The sequence below is a fragment of the Vigna angularis genome, chromosome 2, assembly GCF_016808095.1.
Source record: "Vigna angularis cultivar LongXiaoDou No.4 chromosome 2, ASM1680809v1, whole genome shotgun sequence".
Taxonomy (NCBI): domain Eukaryota; kingdom Viridiplantae; phylum Streptophyta; class Magnoliopsida; order Fabales; family Fabaceae; genus Vigna; species Vigna angularis.
In genome coordinates this window covers 32,677,571-32,702,886 of record NC_068971.1, presented here as the reverse complement: position 1 = coordinate 32,702,886, position 25,316 = coordinate 32,677,571, and the positions used below count along the sequence as shown (strand labels likewise).

General features: G+C 31.0%; 1 protein-coding gene across 1 annotated transcript; it reads left to right on the top strand.

The window, feature by feature from the left end:
• The first annotated feature begins 5,639 nt into the window (after positions 1–5,639).
• LOC108329575 (histone-lysine N-methyltransferase, H3 lysine-9 specific SUVH4) lies at positions 5,640–23,237 on the top strand. The gene is made up of 15 exons (XM_017563843.2): positions 5,640–6,453; positions 6,530–6,619; positions 7,373–7,438; positions 7,850–7,904; positions 8,069–8,178; positions 10,479–10,649; positions 11,481–11,579; positions 13,174–13,272; positions 17,724–17,773; positions 17,855–17,943; positions 21,885–22,044; positions 22,120–22,225; positions 22,318–22,500; positions 22,598–22,831; positions 22,913–23,237. The coding sequence occupies exons 1-15, from the start codon at positions 5,977–5,979 to the stop codon at positions 23,024–23,026; spliced, it is 2,103 nt and encodes a 700-aa protein (XP_017419332.1). The 5' UTR covers positions 5,640–5,976; the 3' UTR covers positions 23,027–23,237.
• The last annotated feature ends 2,079 nt before the right edge of the window (positions 23,238–25,316 follow it).

Below are 25,316 nucleotides of genomic sequence, written 5' to 3'. Positions count from 1 at the left end.
CTTTTTTCTCATGGCCTTAATCGAAACTGAGCTTATACGATGTGACTAACCATAGGGCTTCAAGGAAAACATTTCCATAGTGTTACTCTTCTTTCCCAATACTTTTTTCTTGGGGGTCGTGATTTTGATCATATATTTCTGTTTTATTTCTCAAATAACTCTCCATAATATATAAATACTTTTGTTTTTACTAATTTATTTGAGATTTTTTTTGGTTAGTTTATTTTATATTTACTTTTTTTCTTCATCATGTTTTAATACGATTTTGTTTTTTCTTTTCTATTCTTTTTATATTGGTGTTATTTATTGTGAATTTTTAATACAATGTTAAAATATTATGAAAAATAAAATAGAAAGTTATTTGTGTACACAAAATAAATAATTTATATATGTTTAGAATCTTATGTGTGAGTCTAAGGTCTCACACTAAATAAATATGAGAAAGTTAAACATAGGTCTAAATCTCATACAAAATAAAATAAAAAAACAATAAACATATTGTTTTAAAGTTTTAGATTGAAGGTGGTGTTAATCATTTATGTGAAGTGAATTCCTTATTTTAAAGTTTTAGATTGAAAGTGATATAAATAATTTATGTAAAATGAACTCATATCTCATTAGTATTATCTCTCTCAATGAATTCTATATAAATAAAACACATAAGTAATATTAAAACCATCACGTTAAGATTTTTAGTTAAAAATAATGTGAATTTCTTAAGTGAATGCATGTTGCATTAATGTTATCAATTGTCTCAACCAATAACACTCCTTAATATATAAATACATATTTATGTGATATTTATCTTAATTTTTGTTTAAATTCCTAAGATAACTACATACTCCACTTGACGCGTGTTTAACAATGCAAAAAATGATCGTATTACTGTTTTGAAGCCATTTTAATCACAACACAACTATAATTACTAAATAACTTATTTTGATTTTTTATTTAAAGGTAGTTGAAACAATTAATATAAAAGTCCTTGTTTATAAGTTTACAAAATAAGGGAAGATGAAAATGAAAAGGGTTTTATAAGGAAAAAATATTTTCTATATTTTCATCTTGAATTCCAAATTAACCAAAATAATATAGAATTAAACTAGCATCACATCATCATGGGTGGATCCTAAATGTTCATTTTACAACAAAAACAATATAGAATCTCATTTTTAATAAAACTCATATTTCCAAAATAACTAAGAATTTATAGATTACAAATCTAAAACTTATATTCACGAAACATCACGATTTGACTTTATGTGAAGGTTAGTGAATTGTATCTTTTAAAGATAAATTATTTTACACGAAATATAGATAATTAATATTATAACAAAAAATAAACAGTAAAATATTGGGAGGAAAACGTATTTACATAAATTTTGTATTATTACATAAAGTTATACGTGAGAAATGCTATAAAGCACTTATGGTAGCATTAAAATTTAATGAATGGTTATAAGTTAAAATAGCAACTAAAAACTGTAAACATCCCTGTTTTTTTGAAAAATATTTCAAATATATACGTCTAATAAGCAACCTAAAATGTGTGAATATGTTAATAAAAAATAAAATAAAAACCTAAAATTTTAACATTCATTATTAAAAAAAAATTATCTCACAAATATATCACATTGTAGATTGAATAATATTATCACAAGAATTATTTGAAATCGCCTTTTTAAATAAAATTCCAAAAAGGGGAGTGCTATTTTCTGATCATTAAAATTAAAAAAAAAACAACTTTAATAATAGTAAGTTTCAGTTACAATTCATGACCCTCAAAAAAGACGTTCACAAAAAGATCTAACTCCTTACTTTTTGATACGTTAATAGTGTACTGATACAAGCACCTCCGAAGTTATAACGACAACGCAAACATTCACTAAGTTCTTGAATTGAGCCTATATATATTACTAGTTTTTCTCAAGTTAAATCCACCTAACTATATTTTCATCGATTTAATGGCAACATTTCTTGTGGCTACATATGCATCCATTGTTACCGTTGTTCTTTATGCATTCTTCATTAGCAATGCAATAGCCACAAACTTTCCTCGGAGTGTAAAAGAGAGACTAATTGGTCTAGAACCAATTCATCATTACTCAATGCAAACAAGAAAAGTTGATCAGATTTTAAGGAGCGGTTCAAAAGATTCATATATCAATCATCCCAACTCCTTACAATCAAGTGATGTTTATAATATTAAGCGTACAGTCCCATCAGGTCCAAATCCACTCCACAACAATTTTTTACAATCCAGTGATAGTTATAATATTAAGCGACAAGTCCCGTCAGGTCCAAATACACTCCACAACAATTTATTACAATCCAGTAATGGTTATCATATTAAGCGACAAGTCCCATCAGGTCCAAATCCACTCCACAACAATTTCTTACAATCCAGTGATAGTTATCATATTAAGCGACAAGTCCCGTCAGGTCCAAATCCACTTCACAACAATTTCTTACAATCCAGTGATAGTTATCATATTAAGCGACAAGTCCCGTCAGGTCCAAATCCACTTCACAACAATTTCTTACAATCCAGTGATAGTTATCATATTAAGCGACAAGTCCCATCAGGTCCAAATCCACTCCATAACAATTTCTTACAATCTAGTAATAGTTATCATATTAAGCGACAAGTCCTATCAGGTCCAAATCCACTCCACAACATTTCAAAAGATATAATTGTGTAAGACAAATTCAATTAATGAATAACTCTATCTATGTATACATGAATGATGATATGAATAAATAAATATGTTGTAATAAATTTTAAAACATTTCTAATAATCAAAATATTTTTTTCTTTCAAATTGTGCATATTACTAGCCAGAATAATCATTAATAAAGAAAAAATTTAGAAGAGAAATAAATAAATAATTAAACTAGTGACGAGCAAGGTATCACGAAAATTAATTTGGTCAATTTTATTAGTTGGATACGCAATTTAATGACTTAACTTTGGCTTAATAAATTTTGAAGATTACTTTAATCAAGGGGATTTATAGCATGAAATCAAGAAGAAAAACAAAGATAAAGCTAATAAAGAGAAGCTTTTAGTGTCTCTAGATGAACCAACTTTGAACAATTTGTGTACAAAAATTTTATGTGAAAATGGAAACCTAGGAATGGATGTGTAGTTGGTTAATGCTTAATACTAAGGTCTAAAAGAAGTTTTTGACCATCATTATGAAATCATCTTACTTTTCTTACCATTTGTGAGTAAACTTATTTATATTTTACTTAGTTATAATAGTGAATAATATATTATATGACAATTATACTACTTTGACAAATTAGTAACAATACCAAATTGTTAGAATTCATTTATCTTAACATACCTTAGAAGAAATTGATAACTTATTAAGAATAATAAACATTCAAAACACGATAACTTATTCAAACAGTGATCCAGTATAATATATTTGAATATATTACTTACATACCTAAATGAAAGAACTTCATTATGAATTATGATAAAAATAATTATACTTAATTATGTGTATAATCTGTATCTCATGTAATATTTTAACTTTATTTTATTATTTGGTTGATCATGAATATTCAATTTCATTATAAAAACCAAAAAATTATACCAGTTATGATTAAATTAATTTCTAAAAAAATTAATTTTAAACAAAATAAATTAAGTTTACTTTTATACATTTTTATTTTATTTTTTAATTAATTTTCTACTTATAATTTTTTTATTAATAAATATGTTATTAATAAATATCATTTTATATTACTTTTATCACTAAGAATATTTTGGTAATCTTCAATTTCTATTCATTAAAATATTGTTTTATCTATCACATCATCAATTTCTTATAAATTTTACTTTCAAATTCACTTTGAATTACATCCAAATCCTTTCAAAAAAAATAACACACAATTTACTCTCAAAGTTTTCTCAAATCGATATATTATTTCTCTCCCAAATCTACTTGTTTAAGTAAAAACACAATAAATTGTAGGGTAATCAAATTGGTGTTGGTACTAATAGAAATATAATTAGATTAATTAAAGAGAAAAAATAACACAGAAAAATTCTTTTATCAATAAAAATTATGACATAAGACAGTGAAGTCGGTTTTTAAATATTTTACATCTTAACAAAATCAAAGACATAATATTATAATAATTTTTTTATAAACATGAATACAATTTAAGGTCATTGATACTTGAACTCTTTAACTTGAAATCACTCTATTTTAAACCAAAACAAATATCATATATATATATATATATATATATATATATATATATATATATAAATCAAAATAGTTCAAATAATACATAATAAAAAAGAGAACAATTAATCCAATATACTAATCATCAAAATAAATTTATTTTTAAATTAAATCAAAGTATTTTAATTAAATAAAACATTTGATTTATTTTTCTTAAAAGATTATTAGAAAAAGTCTTAATTTTCTTTACTGCTTCTAGTAAAATCACAAAAATAAGTATTAATTTCGCTTTTTTCCATGTGTGCAAATTATAAAAAAAGACATAAAGTTTTTTACTTATTGTTCTTATTTAATATCAATTAAAGACTTCTAGTAAAATCATATTGGTTTTGATTTTTCCATGTGTGCAAATTATAAAAAAAATATAAAAGTTGTTCATTTATTGTTGTTATTTAATATCAATTAAATATGTGTTTGGATTGAGAAGAGGATTTGAAGAATAATAATGAGATGAATTTGAAGAAATAAAAATGTGATTATAGTATTGTTTATTTTAAGAGATACATGAAAGAATTTGATTTTTTTTAAATTTCATAAATAATTTGATAAATTTGAAAGATAAAAAAACGTTTCAATAGATTAAAATATAAAATTATTTTTTTGTTCTTATAATTAAAATGAATAGAAAATAAATTTTATTTAAGTAAAACTAATTTATAATTAATAAAAATATAATCTGTTTAGAACAAAGTTTTAGTAAATATAATAAATTTAAAATAAAATATGATTGATTGAAAAATCATTTTAATGATTTGTGAATTAAAAAATTAATAATATTATTATTTATTAATAAATGCATCTAACATATATCTTTTTAAACCTACTGCGGAATTCAACATTCTCTCACCAAAGCTGAATGGAACATATCTTTCTCACCAATCAAATCAATAGACATAATAAAGAAACACAAAAGCCAATGTTGTAAAATGAAAATATGAAGCGACAATCCTTTCGAATAATCTCACCAAACAAAAGATGAACTCGGCTTTTACATCTCCTTTAATAATGAAAAACAAACACATATGTTACTCACAATACCGTCTCATTCAAAAATATATAAAAAAAACAACCACAATCTAAATTTTATCTCAGTAAAATCTGCTTATTTACACTAGAAGGAAATACATTGAATTCTGTAACCTAAAATGAAATCATAATCTTTTAAAAAATTTTCTATTAAATGAAATAATTTTATTATAGATGTATAAGCCAAATAATTCAATTATATTAATACATAATAATAATTTAAAAATCTCAATACATAACTTATTTTCAAAATAGTAAAAGTGCATGTTCTCCGGTCCAATTTAAAACTAATATAAGTAATTAAAAGGATTTCAAACTTCTATAAATTCCCTAATTTCCTTACACTGCAAGTCCGCGTTTCATTTATGGGTGAGAGCGAGATCAAAATCCAAAGCTGAGAGCGGGAACCTAAACGCCAGAAATGAAAAGAAAAAAAAAAACAAAAAAATATAGATAAACCGGTTGAAGAACAAAGAGAGACATTGGAAAATTTTCCAATTTTCCAATATATCGGAAATGGCGCTTCTGAACTTAGAGTGAAGGCGTGACCTACGAAATAAAAAAAACCCTTCCCTTGGGCGTTAGCCAGCTCTTCGCATCCTCTTTCTTCGTATTTTCCATATTTCCAAACCCTAGGATTTTTTTTAAGGTTGTGCAAGCTCTTCACATTGTTCATCTGTATCTAGTAATGGTTTCCACCAGAGCCGAGAAGAGTGTAAAATCAAATTCTCCTGTCATGAATGGCGTTAAAGAAACTAAATCAAATTCCCCTGTTAGGAATGGCGTTAAAGAAGATAAGGATTTAAAGAAATTGAAAGGATCGAAGGCTTCTCCAACAGCGCCGCGGAGATCGAGCGCTCGAATTCAAGCTCTGCAGAAAGCCGAGAAGTCACTAGCCGTACCAAATGCAGTGGTAGTTAAAGAGGAGGACAAAGACAATGTTAAAGAAGGGAAGGGTAAGAAGCGCAGTAGAAAGAGTGGCCCTGAGGAGAGTTTGGTGGTGGAAGAACAGTCTGTTTTACTGTTGAAGAAAAAACCATTCACTTGTGACAAGGATGAGATGAAAGTAGAGAATGCGGTTGGACAGCTTGGAGATAAGAGTGATACAGTTAAAGTTAAAGATACCATACGTTTATTCAATAAACATTATCTGCAATTTGTTCAGGTGAGTTACAGTGTAAGACAATGTGTTTCTGCAATCCAATGCTGATTTGTTGAAATTGTAATTCTGTCATGTGTAGGAAGAAGAAAAAAGGTGTATAAGGGCTGAGACTCAGCCTAAGGATGCTAACTCTCCTAAGAAGTCTTCTCAGAAGGCTTCAAAATCAAAGGTTGGTGTGTCTGATTATCCATTACTTGTTAATTGTGGATTATAATATGAGTGTGATCATGACTCCCTCTGTTTTGGTCCTAGATATTTTCTATAAAAAGCTTCTTGAGGTACCTGTTTTAAGTGAAAGAAGCATCTGAATGTTTTCTTCGGGGAGTTAATCTAAGAATTGTGATTATTAATGTTTTGCATTGGACTGCATGTCCTTTTGTTTGGTTTGTGTGTGTTGTCTTGGTCTATTATGTCATTTTGCTGCTAGGTTTGCCAGTGATATTTTTTGCTTGATGTGATTGATCATTTGATTGATCATTAGAAGAATTTTCTTGCATGTTTCAGGATGACTTTTTTTAGAGTACTAATTGGTGTACTTCTGGGTATTCTCCCTTCAGTGTCCACTTGTCACACATGTATAAATATTGTTAACTTTGTCCCACAAGTGATTAAGAGTAAATGAATGTGATTGTATTCCGATATTTATTATTACTACGGGCTCTAATGGTTAAGTGTGTCTAATGTAGGGCTAGTGTTATGATATTATTGAAAGGTCTAATGACGGAATGGTTAACTGGTGGGTGGACATGTTTGGTGGGATGTTGATAATGTTTCTTTATTTTATTGTTGTGCTAAAACTGTGTAGCGTAGCATGTAGGCTGGTTCAGTTTTGAAGTATAGTTTCTGCTTTGATAATGATTTTTTCTTTTATAATTGTCTTACTATGAACTAACTGAAAGTCTTTATCTATTAATTTGTCTAGAAAGGTGCTCCACATGTAGATTCAAAGAAACCTGCTAAACGACCAGATCTTAAGGCCGTATCCAAGGCAAGTGAAATTCATCGGCTTTATTTTATTTGGTAGAATATTGGTTATAAGTCCTGTGATTCTTTTTTCTATTTATGATCTAGTATAGCATTTTACTGTTTTGACCCTTGTCATAAGATTACACTATCCATTTTTCATTGCCATTATTTTGTTTACCGATGGATGCTTAATATTTTATCAATTCACTTTGTTAATTAGTTAATTATGAGCTGTATCTTTGAAACAATTCAATGGACTATTTCAGTTATGTCTACAATAAAATTAACTGTTTTAAACATATCTATGCATTTATTATTGTTATTTATACTATGATTTGGATAATTTCATTGATTGAAATCAATTAAATTGTACCTTGTAAGGTGAACTTGTTTTCTTTTAACACCATCTCCAATTTGGGCATTTTTTTTGCAGATGATGGAAAATAATGAAATACTGTACTCTGAGAAAAAAATTGGCAGCATTCCAGGTTGGTAGCCAAGAGCCATCTTTCATTGCTATTACTTTTAGCGTATATACCTAGTGGATTTATTTCTTGTTGTCCCTTCACACTGATAGACACTGCCTCTTGATAAACTTTTGATCTGCTGGTAGTTCCTTACTCAGCTGATTTAATTTTACTTCTTATGATAGGTATTGAAGTTGGGTATCAGTTCTATTCTCGTGCTGAAATGGTTGCAGTTGGTTTTCATAGTCACTGGTTAAATGGCATTGATTATATGGGCCAGTCTTATGCCAAAGCGGTAATGAAATATCTTTTTTTATAGTGTATTTTATTAATACTCTAATTTGAAATTTTATAGATCATAACTATAAATGTTATTTTAATAGGGTTGGTTACTGGAAAAAGAAAATAGTAGTACGTTACTGGGGAACAAGGGTTTTGGAATTTTGATCGGAGCTTGGAGAGTTTTGTCTACCCTATTATAATGAATTACCTTTTCTTTCACTAAATTGAATATGTAATAATAGATAGTAATTTCTTATCGTTGGTGTTTTACTCTCCTTTTGAATACATGTTTTTTATGTTCTTTTTTGTAATCACTAATTGATTGAAAATTTACTTTTTTTTTCAATAATAGTCAATTTTAGGTTGAGTTGGGTGTATGCAAATAAAAATGATGTTTTAGTGGCTGGATGATATGAATATTAAAAATTAAGAAGCATTGCTCTAAGGGAAAGATCAATTGGAGTGTTGTCATGATGAAACACCAAAGGAACATACAACTCAATTGTTACTATTTAAAATAGCTTGATGGACTTTTCCCTTCAATCATCAACATATTTTTCATTTAGTTCATCCTATTCTTGCTTGGTTGTTTGTAGATGCATTATGCTGGCTAGCACCTCATTTATTAAGGTTGAATGCAGGCATGAAACACCTTTCCTTCTCTTAATAGTCTCATACCTCATCTATTAGTGCTATCTAGGGACAATCACGGTGTGTTGAGCTTGCTACATTTATTGGAGAAAAAGGTGGGTAGCAAAGGTTGAGACTGTTGGAAGTCTCACATCAATTAAAGATAAAGCCAATTTATAATATATAAGTGGGTGCAAACCTCACTTTACAAGCCGGTTTTGTGAAGTCTAATAAGGCTTAAAGTCTACTTCTTAGTAGAGACCTACTTTGTTTTCTTGGAAACACTGCTAAGGATGCACATTTAGTTGGTGCATATTCATGTGCAAGTCATGATGTGGCACTAGATAAAAGTAATGCACTATATTGGTTTGTAGTTGAACTATAGGAGAGATTTGAGTCATCATTAATGGGTTTGAGGTTGATCGATTGTGTTGTATAAATTGGACATGTCTTTAGTTGAGGTGAGATCTTGAATAAGCTCTCTTATCATGAGGACTCAATATCTTGATGTGAGACTAAATATTTATAACTGGCTTGACAATGGGTGACATAATAAATTTAATAACCTTTGTATGGATAAACTGTGATACTATCTTAGAAACTGAAATTTAAGCCTATTTAGACTTCACAAACTTGATATTTTAGATGAGATTTGCACCACATATATTATAATTTAGTCATATCTCTTGTTTATGTAAGATCTCCAACAGTAAATCCATAAAAACTTTTGAGGTTCTGATGGTTTTGGTTCCACCAATGTTGGAGGATCAATCTATTGACTGTGTTTTGGATGGCTTGATGGAGGAGCCATTGATATAAATGTGTGACTAAAAGAGTAGTGTTTGGATTGGGTGCCTTTCTTTGGAGGGATGGTAAGTGGAAAAATACATGCCCTACTTGGGGAATTGTTGCATTGACAACCTTGAATCCAATTGAAGATTGTGGCTAGGGAAGTTATACTGGTTTTGATTATTTTTGGATAATTAGTATAAACAATGGATAGAGGAGGTGAAGCAAATCAATGTATCAAGTTGTATCTGGAGTTGATGAATGGAATCAAGGAACTTTGTTTTAAATGTGCTCAACATTATAGTCCAAGTTACCCATGCATAATACAACATCATAAATCCTCATTTGATTTTTGGAAATCAAATAATGCTCTATTGTTGGCACTAGAAGAAAAAAACAGTGATAGAGTTTGTGACTTGGTTTGCCTTTTGGTCTTGTGGAACGAGAACACATTTTGAGACTATAATTGTTGGGACCTTTTGTTGGGCATATGATACTATACTTAGTATCCAAGGAGTATTAGTATTTGACATAGGTACAATGTCGTAGTTTGCATTTTTGAAGTATTTGCTTTCATGGGTTTCCACTGATGATCCAACATGGATTAGCCTACTAGAGTGTGCATGAAGGTCAAAATAGATATATCCTAGAGATGGAAATTAAGGTTAGTAATAAGATACAGAATAGTACTTTGTTTCATGAAGGAATAAAGGAATACTAGGTGGTATGACTTTTTGAATTGTATTGGTGTGCATGGAGAGTTTCTCTAGCTGTCTCTTGTATTGATCTCTCAATAATTTGAATACATATTTAGAGTTTGATTGGAATTTCTTATTGTCAATATAAACCTAAACCTATGCTCCTTGTTCTTTTTCCCCGCTTTCATTGTCACAGTATAGCTTTGAATTTCCAATTGCTATTGCAATTGTTTTGTCGGGCATGTATGAGGATGACCAGGACAATGCTGAAGATGTTGTGTACACTGGTCAAGGTGGTCATAATCTTACTGGTGATAAGCGTCAAATTCAGGATCAAAAGTTGGAGCGTGGGAACCTAGCTCTCAAGGTTTGCCATTTTTGTTATCTCTTAATACTTTTGATTTTTGTTAATAATTTCTTTTTTTTTCTTGCTAGTATAATTAATTGCATCACTTGAGATTAAAACAAGTAAATATATTTGTAGAGGGCTTAAAAGATCCCTCTTACAATCTTCTATTTATAATAGAAAACTGATGCAAGATTACTTGGAAGATTAAGGGACTGCACATCTAGGTGCAGAACTATGTATGCCTATAGGTACATTAATAAATTGTTTAGCACGTTTCAAAAACATTGGTCACACTCATGCTAGATATGCCTTAGTCTTATAGTCTCAAACATTTCATAGACAATTCAAATACTTTGAATTGCATATTTTTTTTGTTTACTTATTTTATAACTTTAATATTTATGCAAACATGAAAATCACAATTTGTGTGTTAAAAGTTTTACATCGACTAGAGATAAAATTAATTTACAATATATATATATATATATATGTATGTATGTATATATATAGGTGTAAATCTTATCTTATAAGTCAATTTTTATAAAGTTGAATTATGCTTAAAATCCATTTAATCATATGTGAATACCACAATTCACAATATTCAAAATAATTAAATAAATTAGTATTTTGTTAAGCTTGTAGTTACTCATTTTCTTGTTTAAACTACTGATTTTTCGTGTTGTTTAATGTCTCCATTGTATGCTATAATATTTGAATTATTTTTTATTGGGTGTTTTTGTATCAATGTTTTTCAAGTTGTTCTTTTGTATATTATTTTTGTATGTATTTTCAAGTAGGGTTCTTAGATGTTACCAAGGCACGCCTAACATGCTTAAACTTTAATTGCAGAATTGTGTGGAGCAATGTGTGCCTGTTAGAGTGATTCGAGGTCATGATTCTTCAAGCAGTTACTCTGGGAAAGTATACACTTATGATGGCTTGTACAAGGTAATTCTTTGAAAGACTTTCTCAATTTGTTCATCAGTAATTGGATTTTCTTCTTGATGAACATATCTTCCTGGAGAGCGTAAAATTTCAAGTATTTTTAAAATGTTAAATTTGAATTGTCACACTTTTGGGGAAGGATTTTGTTAAGCGAAGACATCTCAGTCCATTTTCAATGTGTTGCGATTTCTTCTATCCTCTACGCAAAGCATATTGTGACTTTCTATTTTTTTTCCTCAAATGTTATTTAAATAAGTCAATTTTAACTTATCTGGAAGTTAAACCCTTAAACATGCTAAGAACTTGGAGAGACAATTCTCTCAATTCAGTTATCTGCAGTGTCTTTTTCACTATTGTCCATTGTCTGTTGTCTCTGTCCACTGTTGGCCACCCTCCGTGAAAATCTGCAGTCACAGTTTTGTTTGGCAACCATCGAATCTGGATCGCCTCCTCGAATGAAAACTGGTCCTGTAGAAATCAGTGCCAGACTCTTCACCATGCGCTGCCACACATGCCATCTTAGTCTGCTGTAATCAGGCGTGTGCTGTTCATGCACTGCCTTCCGGTGTAATCAGGCAATTTATACTCGTGCGTAAGATTGGGATCATTGGCAACAAATTCTCACATTTTTCTTTCATTTGTTATTTGTTTCAACCTCTAACCTCAATATCAACGTTTCCAACTTGTTACAAGTTATGGGTCAAAGCCAAAAAACTCTACTCCAACAATGTTTATTGTTTTTGTAGTGTAAATTGTTTGGGCATCAAGCTAGAGAATACAAACATATAGATGTATCTTGTTAAGCTTGATCCTTTGGTTGTTGATTAGAACAATCTAATGTCTTCTTTCACCACTGACGCACATACCTTTTACTTTATCAATATGGTTCATTGCTCATCTTGGTCTCTTGCTAGACCTTGATTTCTTGTGTACCCAAAAATCTTTTGGGCATCCCCATGTGATGAACACCTAATTAAGTAGGGAGAATGATAGTTTCTACCAAACGATTAAAAGATAAAAAATCTGGAAGGATATAAGTTGATGAAGACGCCATAATTAAGAATGATTAATAGATCAAAGTAGATTCACCACTTTTTATTAACAATTCAAAAACAAGAATAAAGAGTTATTCACTAGGACTTGGAGATAATTTCTCATAAAGCGTAAGCTTTTATTTGAAAAGAGTTTAAGACTACAAGGCCCATCCAATAACAATCTAATTTCAAAAGGTTAATGAACAAATAAATTTTCTATTTAAAAAAAATTAGAAACAAATACAAATGCCCAAATCTTTTTTTGGTCCTTTATCACATTCTAATCATTGCACTTATCACCCTAACTCTTCTAATTCCTTTGCCTTGGTCATACAAACTTTTTCTCGTGGTAGACGTGATGTGGGACATATTTTATGTTGACTTTCTTCTAATTCCTATTGCATTGTAGTTGTTCTCATAGTGGCATTTGCTCGTGACTCAAATGTTGCAATTTTTAATTGCCGATTAAGAAATGAGATGGAAAACAGGGGCAACATTTGTATGCAAGTTAAGGTTTATAATTAAAATTCCTTACGCACTTTTTTTTCTTTCTTTATTTGCAGGTTGTCAATTATTGGTGTGAGACAGGGATATCTGGATTTAAAGTCTTTAAGTTTCGACTTAGGAGGCTTGAAGGGCAACCTACATTAACCACAAATCAGGTTTAGCATTATTCCTTAATTTCATCAAAAACATTTTCTTGTTTTGTCACCTATTAGTTTGTGTTAGATATATTGTGTTTTATGTTAATTAGGGAAACATAGACTTTAGCTATTGGTAGATATTGTTAATATTGTTTTTAACAATATCTTCTATTTACCATATTTATGATTGGTTGCCATATTACTTGTATCATTCTTCTTTATAAATATATTATCCTATATATCTTTCAGACACAAGAGAGATTAATCCTATACCTAGTTTTACTATATTCAATTCGGTATCTAGAGCCTAAAATTTTTGATAGTTAATATTTGAATATTGAATTCATTGAAAGAGGATTCTCTTGGTTCTTGTCACAGAACACTGGTTCTTATCTAAGATTGGGATTTTTGCGGCGAATTTTTATTGACTCACAGAACACTGGTTCTTCTCTGATTTTCTTTGTTTATGCTATGGGAGGATCAAATTCAGAAACAAGCGTACTTTTTCCTGCATAGGATCATATCATCTAGCCAACAGTTAGTTGCGCTGAAGTCGTCTCTTTATCCTTTTTAGGATCTATCCTTGTTGTCTTGATTGGAGAATCTTGGTTTTTTAGAGCTTTTCTCTACACATGGATTCTTTCGTTGCTTCTTCTGATAGTGCGGGCCAATTTGCTCTTTTCAATGAATTTCTCAAAGGATGACGATCCTTAGAACTCTTGTTCCACTGCATCTGTTGTAGCCACAAAAATATCTCTTGCTGGTCTAACCCAACCTTCTTCTCTTGGACCTTGGGTTCTCGACTTAGGTGTCACAAATCACATTACTGATAACAAATATTTGTTTTCTTCTTTATCTTGGGATAATTTATCTACAGTTACAATGGTTGATTGGTTTAGAGTCTTATCTTATGGTGTTGCTACTGTTAATCTTTTTTCATCTTTAACCATTGCTAATGTTCTTTATGTCCCTAGGTCTCCTTTTAACTTATTATCCATTAGTTGTCTAACCCGTTCTCTTGATTGTTATTTTTTTTTATCAAAATTTTTTTTTGTTTATAGGACTGTAGTGCAGAACAGGTAATTCCTTTGTCATCTTTGCCTTTCTACACATGTTGACACAATTATGTAATCTCCATCTCTTCATGCTTAGTCAGGTCATTTCAGTCGTGCCAAATTGTAGCAACTTGTTTCCAATTTGTTCAATTTATTTAATTTGTTGTGAGTCATGTCAATTAGGGAAACATAGTCATAGTTCTTTTCCTTGTAATTTCTCACAACGTGCTGCGTCACCTTCTGCATGAGTTCACTCTGACATCTAGGATCTTGGTCGTCTCAAGTCTAATTTAGGGTTTTAGTATTTTGTTACTTTTATCGATGATTATTCGAGATGCACTTGGTTGTTTTAATGAAAAATCGTTCTGAGTTATTTTCTATATTTCAATCATTTTATAATGAAATTAAAACTCAATTTGGGATTTCTATTTAAACTTAGCGAAGTGATAATGGTCGTGAATACCTTTCCCATTCTTTTAAGCATTTTATGGTTTCTCATGACATTCTTCATCAAATTTCATGTGCTTATACACCTCAACAAAATGGGGTGGTGGGGAGCAAAAATAGACATCTTGTTGAAACAACTCGCATACTTTTAATTCATGGTGAGGTTTCTCAACATTTTTGGGGTGATGTTATTCTTACTGAATGTTATCTTATTAACCGAATGCCATTATCAATTTTTAATAACAAAATTCCTCATTCTATTTTATTTCCTCATGCACCTTTACATCTCTTACCTATTAAAGTTTTTGGGTCTACATGTTATGTTTATAATTTTATTTCTGGTCTTGATAAGTTACCTTCTAAATATCACAAATATGTCTTTTTAGGATTTACTTGATCACAAAAAAGATATAAGTGTTTTTGTCATTCTCTTAATTGGTAGATGTCACCTTTAATGAGTCTTCTTTTTATTTTAAGGGTCCTTCTTTTGATGTGTCTGTCTATTACAGTCAATATTCGTGTTGTTTGTGATCATCTAGTTATGTCTAGTCCATTGTCAAATTCTCCTCTTCCACCTCTACTTCAACTTTATAGTCAAAAACATCATTCCCAACAACCACCAAGTGACTCACTTCAAGTGCCAACTATATTGTTTCCTCTAGCTCTGACAAGTGAGTTTGATCTTCTAGTTGTCCTTCATAAAGTTATATGTTCTAATCGTAATTTCTCTCCACATTATATTTCTTTGAGTTACCTTAGATTGTCTTCACCTTTCTATACATCTTTTTCGTCTATCTCTTTTGTGTCCATTCCTAAATTTGTCAGAGATGCCTTACCCCATCATGGTTGGTGTTAGGCCATGCTAAATGAACTATGTGCTCATTAGAATAGTGGAACATGGGAGCTCGTCCCATTATCATTTGGGAAATTTGTCGTTGGTTGCAGAAGGGTTTTTTCTATCAAAGTTGGTCATGATGGTACTATTGATCACCTCAAAACTAGACTTGTAGTCAAACGTCACTCAAATTTTTGGATTGGATTATGGAGAGATACTTTTTCTCCACTGGCAACGATGGCTTCTGTTCGTTTATTTCTGGCCATGACTGCTCTTCAACAATGTCCTTTTTATCAACTTGATGGAAAAAATGCTTTCGTTAATGGAGTTTTATAGGAAGAAATTTATATAAAGCAACCTTCCGAATTTGTTGCTCATGAGGAGTCTTCTAGATTTGTATGTTGTCTTCGTAAATTCTTATATTGCCTGAAACAGTCTCTTAGAGCCTATGTTGGCAAACTTAGCAACGTGGTTCAACCAACAATTTGATATGACTTGAAGGGAGGCAAATCATTAAGTCTTTTACCATCACTCAAGTGATGGTTGTGTCTATTTGATAGTATATGTTGATGACTATTTTTACCACCTGTGACCACCATGACATCTCCTAGATCACTTTACTAGTGACAAATATTGGTTACCATTTTCAAACCAAAGATCTTGGCAAACTCAGATACTTCTCGGGCATTGAGGTAGCACAATCTAACGTTGATATTGTTATATCTCAAAGGAAGTATGAATTTGAACCTGTTGACACTCCCATGAATCCTATTACCAAACTCCTACCAAATCAGGGTGAGCCTATTTTAGATCCTTAGCAATATAGAAAATTGGTTGGGAAATTAAATTACCTTATAGTTATTCATCCTGACATTTCCTTTGCAGTTAGTGCGGTGAGCCAATTTATCAATTCCCCATGTGAAAATCATTGGAATGCAATCATTCGCATATTAAAGTACATTAAAGGATTTCCTGGAAAATGTTTGTTAAATGGTTTCAATAACTATACAAAAAATTTTTACTATTCAAATGCTAGTTGGGAAGGATCTCTTTTTGATAGAAGATCTACCTTCAGGTATTGTGTTAGGATAGATTGGGTTTAGGAGTTAAGGGTGTGGGGGTGTCGGTTGTGTCAGTTGTAAAAAGGGGAGCGGGTTAGAGTTGCTATAAATAGAGCTCTTGTAACTCTGTAGGGGGGATCGAGTGTATTTTGTGTAAAGTTAGGTCTTTAGCCTATAGAGGGAGGTTATGCTCTCAACCAGGGAGGTTATGCCCCCAACCCATTCTTTGTAAAGATGATTCTTTTATGGTGAATAATAGAAAAACACATTCTTCCATTGTTGTTTCTATGTTCTGAGTGTGTTCTTGTTAGGTTCCAAACCTAGGTACCTAACATATTGTGTCTCCATTGGTGGTAACTTCATGTCTTAGAAGAGCAAAAAACAAAGTGTTGTGGCAAGATCTAGTGTAGAAGCTGAATATAGAGCTATTACCTCAGTCACTTGTAAACTTGTTTGGCTTAAGCAATTGCTTAAAGAGTTAGAATTTGGAAATGTCACTCAAAGGATATTTATATGTGACAATAAGGCGACTCTTCATATAGGTTATAGTTCTGTCTTTCATGAAAGGAGCAAACAGATTGAGATTATTGTCATCTCATTCAAGAAAAAAATTGTATTTGGAGATATCAAGATTGAATTTGTTAACTCAAATGATCACTTAGTAGATATTTTTACTAAGTCTTTAAGGGGACTAAGAATTGATTATATTTGTAACAAGCTTGGTACATACAATTTGTATGCACCAAGGAGAGTGTTAGATATATTGCGTTTTATATTAATTAGGGAAACATAGACTTTTGTTATTGTTTGATATTGGTAGATATTGTTGATATTTTTTTAGCAATATATTCTATTTACCATATTTATGTTTGGTTCTCATATATATTTGTATCATTCTGCATTATAAATATATTACCTTACGTGTGTTTCAGACACGGGAGATTACTATATTGAATAGTTTGTTTTATGAATTTGCTATTTATTGATCATGATTTGAGACAAAGGTAATTTAATTTGTAATGTAAACAGTGGGGCTTTAAAATATCTTTGCTTATCTTACTCTGTTAACAGGTTTATTTTACTCATGGACGTGTTCCTCAATCTATAGCAGAAATAAGAGGGTAAAACGGCATATAAATTGAAAATTTAATGTGATTTATTCAACTTATGTTGGCTTAAAATCTTGTTTCACTTTTGCTTAGATTGGTTTGTGAGGATATCACCGGAGGTCAAGAAGATATACCCATTCCAGCTACAAATGTGGTAGACGATCCCCCTGTTCCACCCTCAGGCAAGTTTAAACAAAGAATTTGCAATACAAACATATATATATATATATATATATATATATATATATATATATATATATATATATACACACATATATATGTGTGTGTGTGTGACCCTTGTATAATTAGTTTTGCATTGTCTTTACAATTGTTAATTGTCAGATATTCGAAAATTCTTGACTTTTGTAACTGATTCTAAAACTCCTCAAATGATTTCTAATTGGAAATGACTAAAAAAATCTGTAGACCAACCATATACATTTCACTATTCAGTGGTGAAAGCATCATTCCATTTCCTACTGTTCCATCCTTGCTCCCTTGACCAGTGACCCTCCATCTGATTTTCATTGTTGCATGAATGCTATGAGTATTAGATGCTACACATCCGATATGATGATTTGACTCGAAAAATATAAGATACAGTAGGCTTGGGATATGTATGTGTGTGTATATAGTGCATAGAATAACCTAAATGCTATTTTCATTTTTAAAAAGCCATATTCAAATTGCTTCCAATCTCATGAAAGGATCAAATACATAGAGATTGATTGTTATTTTATCATGATGAAGTGGTTGTCTAAGGAACTATTTACTGGATTTATCAACTCTGAGAACCAGTATGTAGATATTCTCACTAAGTCCTTGAGAGGGTTTAGAATCCAGTTTATAAGTTTTAAGCTTAGTGCATACAATTTACATGCTTCATTTTGAGGGAGTCTTAACATTATGGCTATTATATTGCTGTACAGCTTACATTAAGCTACTTTTTTGGAGTACCTAGCTTTAGGTCTGGGTACTTAATCTCTTTGAGATGTACTTATACTTACCCTTTTACACACACACACATCAGCTGACAATAAACCACTCCCTGTATTTTTCATCACTTTAAGTATAGCTTTGAGATGGTCTCTATCTGCCAAATTAAATCCCCCGTCTAGAGGGTTACTTTTCCTCCTGATGAAGTGTTCTCATGTCTATCTTCAGTGGGTAAGGTAAAGGAGCATGTTTAGGTTTCACTATTTTTTTAGCCAATTCAACGAAATCTGAGAGTGCAGTGCACGTTTAAAGTAATAGGATAAAATGAAGTAAAAAATAGCCTATATTTATAGGAAAGAAAAATACCACTGGAAGAAGACAAAAATAGAACTGAAGGAATAAGACATTGAACATGCACTGCACCAAGCAGTCTGGGTGAACTTGTCAAGGATTAAGAAACTGAATGTTTGTTTCTCCCTGCTTCAAATAGAAAACTAAAAGTTTCCTATCCCAAACATATCCAAAAATGAATAGTTCCAAAACCAGATTGTATCAGGTTGTTCTTTTTAAATCTCGGGAACACTCTCCCGATACGGATCTCAAATTTATCCAAAAGTATTTGTGTTGGTTACTGTTATAATTTAGGGTAGAATAATTCACTTATTATGTGGAGAATACAATCTATATATACAAGGCTAGAAAGCTATTTTAGGAAGTATAATCAATAGCTCCTAGACAACGAGATCTCTATGATTCAAGAATATCCCTAAATATACTGTAATTATAATCTGCTAAATAAGGAAACAATAAAACACAAATCCTAACAGAAATAATACAGTTAATAAAATAGATTCTAACACTCATCCTCAAGCTGGTGAATATGTATTTTACATTCCTAGCTTGGAAACAATACTCTTAAAATTGGCTCACCTGTGAGGATAAGGAGTGAAAATCAGACCATTGTAACTTTTTTTTGATAAAATGTCTGTCAATTTCAATATGTTTGGTTCTATCATGCTGCACTAGAATATGAGCTATGCTAATAGCAAATTTGTTATCATAATAAAGTCTCATCTGTTCATCTGATTTTATTCTTAAGTCATCCAAGATCTTCAGCCAGAGTAGTTCACATATTCCTTGTGCCAATGCCTGAACTCTGCTTCAACACTGAATCTAGCTATCACATTTTGTTTTTTACTCTTTCAAGTCCCTCCAAGGAAAGTGCAATATTTCGTAGTTGACCTTCTATCCATAATTGACCCTGCATAGTCTGCATTTGCTTATTCCTCCAAACTTACATTCTCATTTCGTTCAAACAATATTCCCCTTCCTTGGGTCCCTTTCAAAATTGCAAAATTCTTAGAGCAACTTGTAAGTGAATCTCCTTTGGTTGGTGCATGAACTAGCTAACTAGACTCATAGTGAATGCAACATCAGGTCTAGTGTGAATGCAACTTGTAACTGGCTTATTTTGACTTCTCCTTGACCTGCTATAGTCATCAGAGAGCCATCAAATGTGGATATTTTTTTCTTGCTAGGACAAGGGATGTATGTAAGTTGAAAAATGTTTAAGTAGTGGTGTCATGTGGACGGTGGCCCCGGAATCTAGTATCCAATATGGGTTATGGTTTTTATCAGAGGCATTAAGTCCAAAAGAAAAAATCTTACCAAATGTACGTGAATGTGCCAGACAACAACTACCTGGTGACTTATCCATCTTTTTGAGGAATGATCTCATCTGCTCTACTTCATCCTCGTTAAGTTGAATCAACCCTCTTTTATTTTCTTCATTTATTGCAGCACCTATGTGTGCTTGTCCTCCCTTTCTAGTGTTGTCTCCTTTCTTTCCCAACTCCTTGTCACAATTATGGGATACCCAATCTTTACTAGGTGACTTTCCATGTAGCTTCCAACATATATCATGAGTGTGGTGAGACTTGTTATAGAAGGTATGCCACACTTCGTTAAGCCCCACCAAGAAATCATAGACTCTATCTTGCTCAATATACTCTTTGAGCATTGCTGAATCATCTAAGCACTTGGCTCTTATGACCCTGTAATGGTCTAATTCCATTCATAGGGATTTGAGTTGATTGGCATACTCTGTAACAGTCTTGTTTCCCTATTTTGTAGCAATAATCTTCACCTTCACATCACATATATTTGGGCATCATCTTTAGCTTTGGAGATGTATGCTCCATGGCATTCCGAATCTCCTTTGCAGAATTAAGAAACAAGCAAGTATCAGTGATTTCTGGGATCATGGAGTTCTATAGCTATGCCATGATCATAGAGTCCTCTTCATCCCATTTTGTAAATTTGAGATCTTCTGTTGGAGCATCTTCAGTCAAGTGGTTAGCTTTCCCTTTACCTTTCTAAGTTCTGTGAACAAGCGGTGGCAACAATGAAGGCTGCCGTCTAGGATTTTGGTGTGCGTAGTCAGAGGCGGCTCCCAGGCGTTGACATCATGTTATAATTTAGGATAGAATAATTCATCTTATTATGTTGAGAATAAAATCTATATATACAAGACTAGAAATAATATAGCTAATAAAACAGATTGTAACAGCTACGTCCTCAACAAGAATACATACCCTAAAAACTTGTGTATTGGTGCTTCAGTGCGGATTTCATATTTATCTGAAGTGGGAGGAATTTGAAAACAAAATTTATGATATCGTTTATCTGTTATTAGTCAGCAACTCTTCTTTCCATGATTCTCTCCTCATCTGTGTTATGTACTGAATTTCATTACCTCTTTTTCAAAATCTTGAGGTTTCAACTATCAACCATACCATTTGCTCCCTCCTCCCATTCCATTAAATAACTAAAATTTTTATATTATAATTAATTTCATAATAAATATTTTTATCATATACTCATGTTTTAGATTAATGTTAAATAATATTTTGTGATAATATAGATAATGTTAGCTATTATTGTTTAAAAGAAATTAAAACTCAATTTAGTAAATAAAGATGACAAATAGCTTGAAAGATACAAGTTTTTAAGAAATTCTTTGAAAATCCGCCCTTTACAGAACTCCTAAAAAACTCTTGTTTTGAGTGACTCCTAAATGCATTACCGTTCAACCTAGCTATAGTCTAATTACACATAGCATAGGATATGTACTGAGAGAAAAATGGGGAGTATATATTTGATGTCTAGTTTTTTAATATTGTTACAGGTTTCACATATTGCAAGTCTCTTAAGGTAGCAAAAAATGTGAAGCTTCCAACTAATGCCGCTGGATGCAAATGCAAAGGCTCCTGTAATGACCCAACAACATGTGCATGTGCTCTGCGTAATGGCTCTGATTTTCCCTATGTATCTCGGAATGGTGGCAGGTTAGAAACTCGATTGGTCAGGTGCCTATGAATTTATTTGCTTTTGTATTTGATGGGGCTATGCTGTATTGACAGGTTAGTAGAAGCTAAAGATGTAGTATTTGAATGTGGCCCCAAATGTGGTTGTGGTCCTGGTTGTGTCAACCGAACTTCTCAAAAAGGACTTAGATATCGTCTGGAGGTAGCATATTTGATTGGTTTCCGCATTTTTTGGACTATCAATGAAAAATATATTGGCATTGTAATGGTGTATTTAATTAAATTATTGCATAGGTTTTCCGGACTGCCAAAAAGGGATGGGCTGTCAGATCCTGGGATTTTATACCTTCTGGAGCACCAGTTTGTGAGTACACAGGAATACTTGCTAGAACGGAAGACATGGATAGCATGTTGGAAAACAATTATATTTTTGAGATAGATGGCTTGCAAACGATCAAGGGCCTTGGTGGTAGAGAGGTATTGAATCCTATCAAGTCTTGTAACATCGTTTTTGTCAGCTACTTTAGTTTCATCTAAACATGTCTTGTCTCTTGGGTTATGTAAATTTGAACAGAGGCGGTCACAAGATGGAGAAATTCCTGAAGATATATTGAACAAATATGATGATCTAAGTTCCGAAAGTGTGCCAGAGTTTTGCATTGATGCTGGATCTACTGGAAATATTGCTAGATTTATAAACCATTGTTGTGAGCCTAATCTGTTCGTGCAGTGTGTTTTGAGCACACACGATGATTTGAGGTTGGCTCGTGTAATGCTGTTTGCTGCGGACAACATACCTCCTTTGCAGGTATCTCATTTTCTTTATTTCTCCCAAATTTTTCTGTGGAGTATTTATACCAATGTCTTGAATGTCTTGAATTGCTTGCAGGAATTAACGTATGACTATGGTTACGCTCTAGATAGCGTGTTGGGCTCCGATGGGAAGATCAAGCAAATGACATGCTATTGTGGGGCCGCCGACTGCAGGAAGCGATTATTCTAAACGCTGTTCATTCCTTCACAGGAAAAGTTGTATGTGATCTTTCTTTTTGAAAAACTAAAGGGGGTTTTTCATAGACATTTTTTAAACATGAGTAGCAAGTGTATACATTGACCTCACCTGAAATGATAGCAAAGGGACCTTGTAATTTTGTGCAAATGTAAGGCATATATGTTTTTCTCGAAATAACCTGCTTTATATTTTTCATGAATAACCGGTTTTGTATGTGGTATATTTCATATTTAGAAGTTTTTAAAGATTCAAATATCTAAAGTATTTTTTTTTTTAAAAAACTTGTGTAACTGATCAAGGCATTTGTTTAAGGTTTAATGATTTAGTAGTGGTTGAATCTTTATTAACCTTAGTATTAGTAAATAATAATTAAGGGATGTGAACAAAAAGTACTTATTTATATTAAGCTAAACATTGTATTATTATATCTGCAAATGAATAACTATTAGTAAAATAATATTAATGTGTTATATTTGTTAAAAGTGTTTTTTAAGTGTTTTAGATTAAGTTAAAAATTATTTCCAAAACGTGCTATTAGAATTTGGGGATTTTTAACCATTTTTTTTTCTGATTTTGTACAAGTTTTGAATTAATTGAATGTTCAAGAATTAAGGGATCGATAACTTAGTCCTGTATATTCATTTGTTTGATTTAGTTTTCACAATTATGGTTAGAAATATTAAATTTTACGTAGTAGAAATATTAAATATTTATTTGTGTAGAAAAAAAAAATGGCTACATGCTGCTAGCAAATACACCCCATCAAAATGAGTAAAAAGTAAAAAGGAACTAAAAAAATTTCTTAAATGACAATCTTACACTTTTTTATTTTTGACTAGGTAAAATAATACTCATTTACTTGTATTTAAATTTAGACTTATATAAATAAGAGACGAACACAATAGTAAGTCAATAAATTTATCTATATATTTATAATTATTTATTTTTAAGAGGATATATGTCTCTAAGTGTTCTATGGAATCCATCCATTATGTTCTATTTCTTTAACAATCAGGAACTTGATGTCAATGTGTTTTAACTTGCTCTAACTTCCACTACTGTTAAACTACAATACACTTGATTTGTTGTCACAATATAACATAAGTAGTCTTTCAATTCCTTTCATAATATGTATCTTTGTAACAAAATTAATTGATAATGTCAACAAATTAATTGAGAATTTATATTGATTAATTTGAAAATCTAACACATTAGTTAATTGAACAATAATTTTAATCTTTAAATAACCAATGATGAATTCTATTATGAAAAAACAATGAAATCAAGTTATTTTCTTTATATTTGTTTTTATCTTTTTAAATCTTTTTATCAATTTATTTCTTTCTATCTTTTGTTATTTTGTTCTTTAATCTTTTATTGATCTTTATCTTCTTTATTGTTTTTGTGTTACTAACCCTTTTGTATAGTTTTAATAAAAACTAATTTTTTAAAAATCAATTTTGTATTCGTTGAGAAACAACTTAGGGTAGAATTTACTCTTTCTATTTTGTTAGTTACTATTTTAGCAAAATTGAAGTTGTTATAGTTTAATAATATTAATTTGATCACGTCAACGACAATGTTATCTATAGTTGGTTGTTGATTCGATTTCTGAATCTTGATGTTGTTCACATTAGTTATCTGATTCTACAACCTTTGATATATGTCCTCTCTCATTTTCTTGAATTCAATATTCCGCTCAACCATTATCTTTGGAAAAAATTCTAACTCGGTCTCCCTGGCATTGCCATTCATTAGTTGACTTAAATCATGAGACATATGTTCCGCTCTAATAGCTAACTTTACAAGTGCTCTAAACTTTATAATATCGGGAAATCTTGGAAAACAGTGGATGGTGGAATTAACACTTAGAAGTAACTCTAAAAAGTTATTGTTACTTGCATCATCCATCATGTTGCATAACATTTTTGTTATTTTCATATCACTCATACATAATATTTTTCCTTCTTTGATCAGCTCGCAACCTTTCATCTATAACTTCTAGTTTCTCTTTCACTCCATCCATTAATAACCCAACATCCCTATAGGATGGTCCATATGGTTGTTGCTCTTATTTCAAAAAAGATAATGTATGATACAGATAGTTTATTTGACGCATAGTCAACTTACTTATATCATATACAAGGTGTGATAACTTGAGGATAATAATCATATTTCATTTGAAAATCACATTGTTGATTATTTTCATATGAAAAAATTATTTTACATTTTTTAAAAAGGTAATCTGAAAAGAAATAAGTTGAAAACTTGTCGAGTAGAC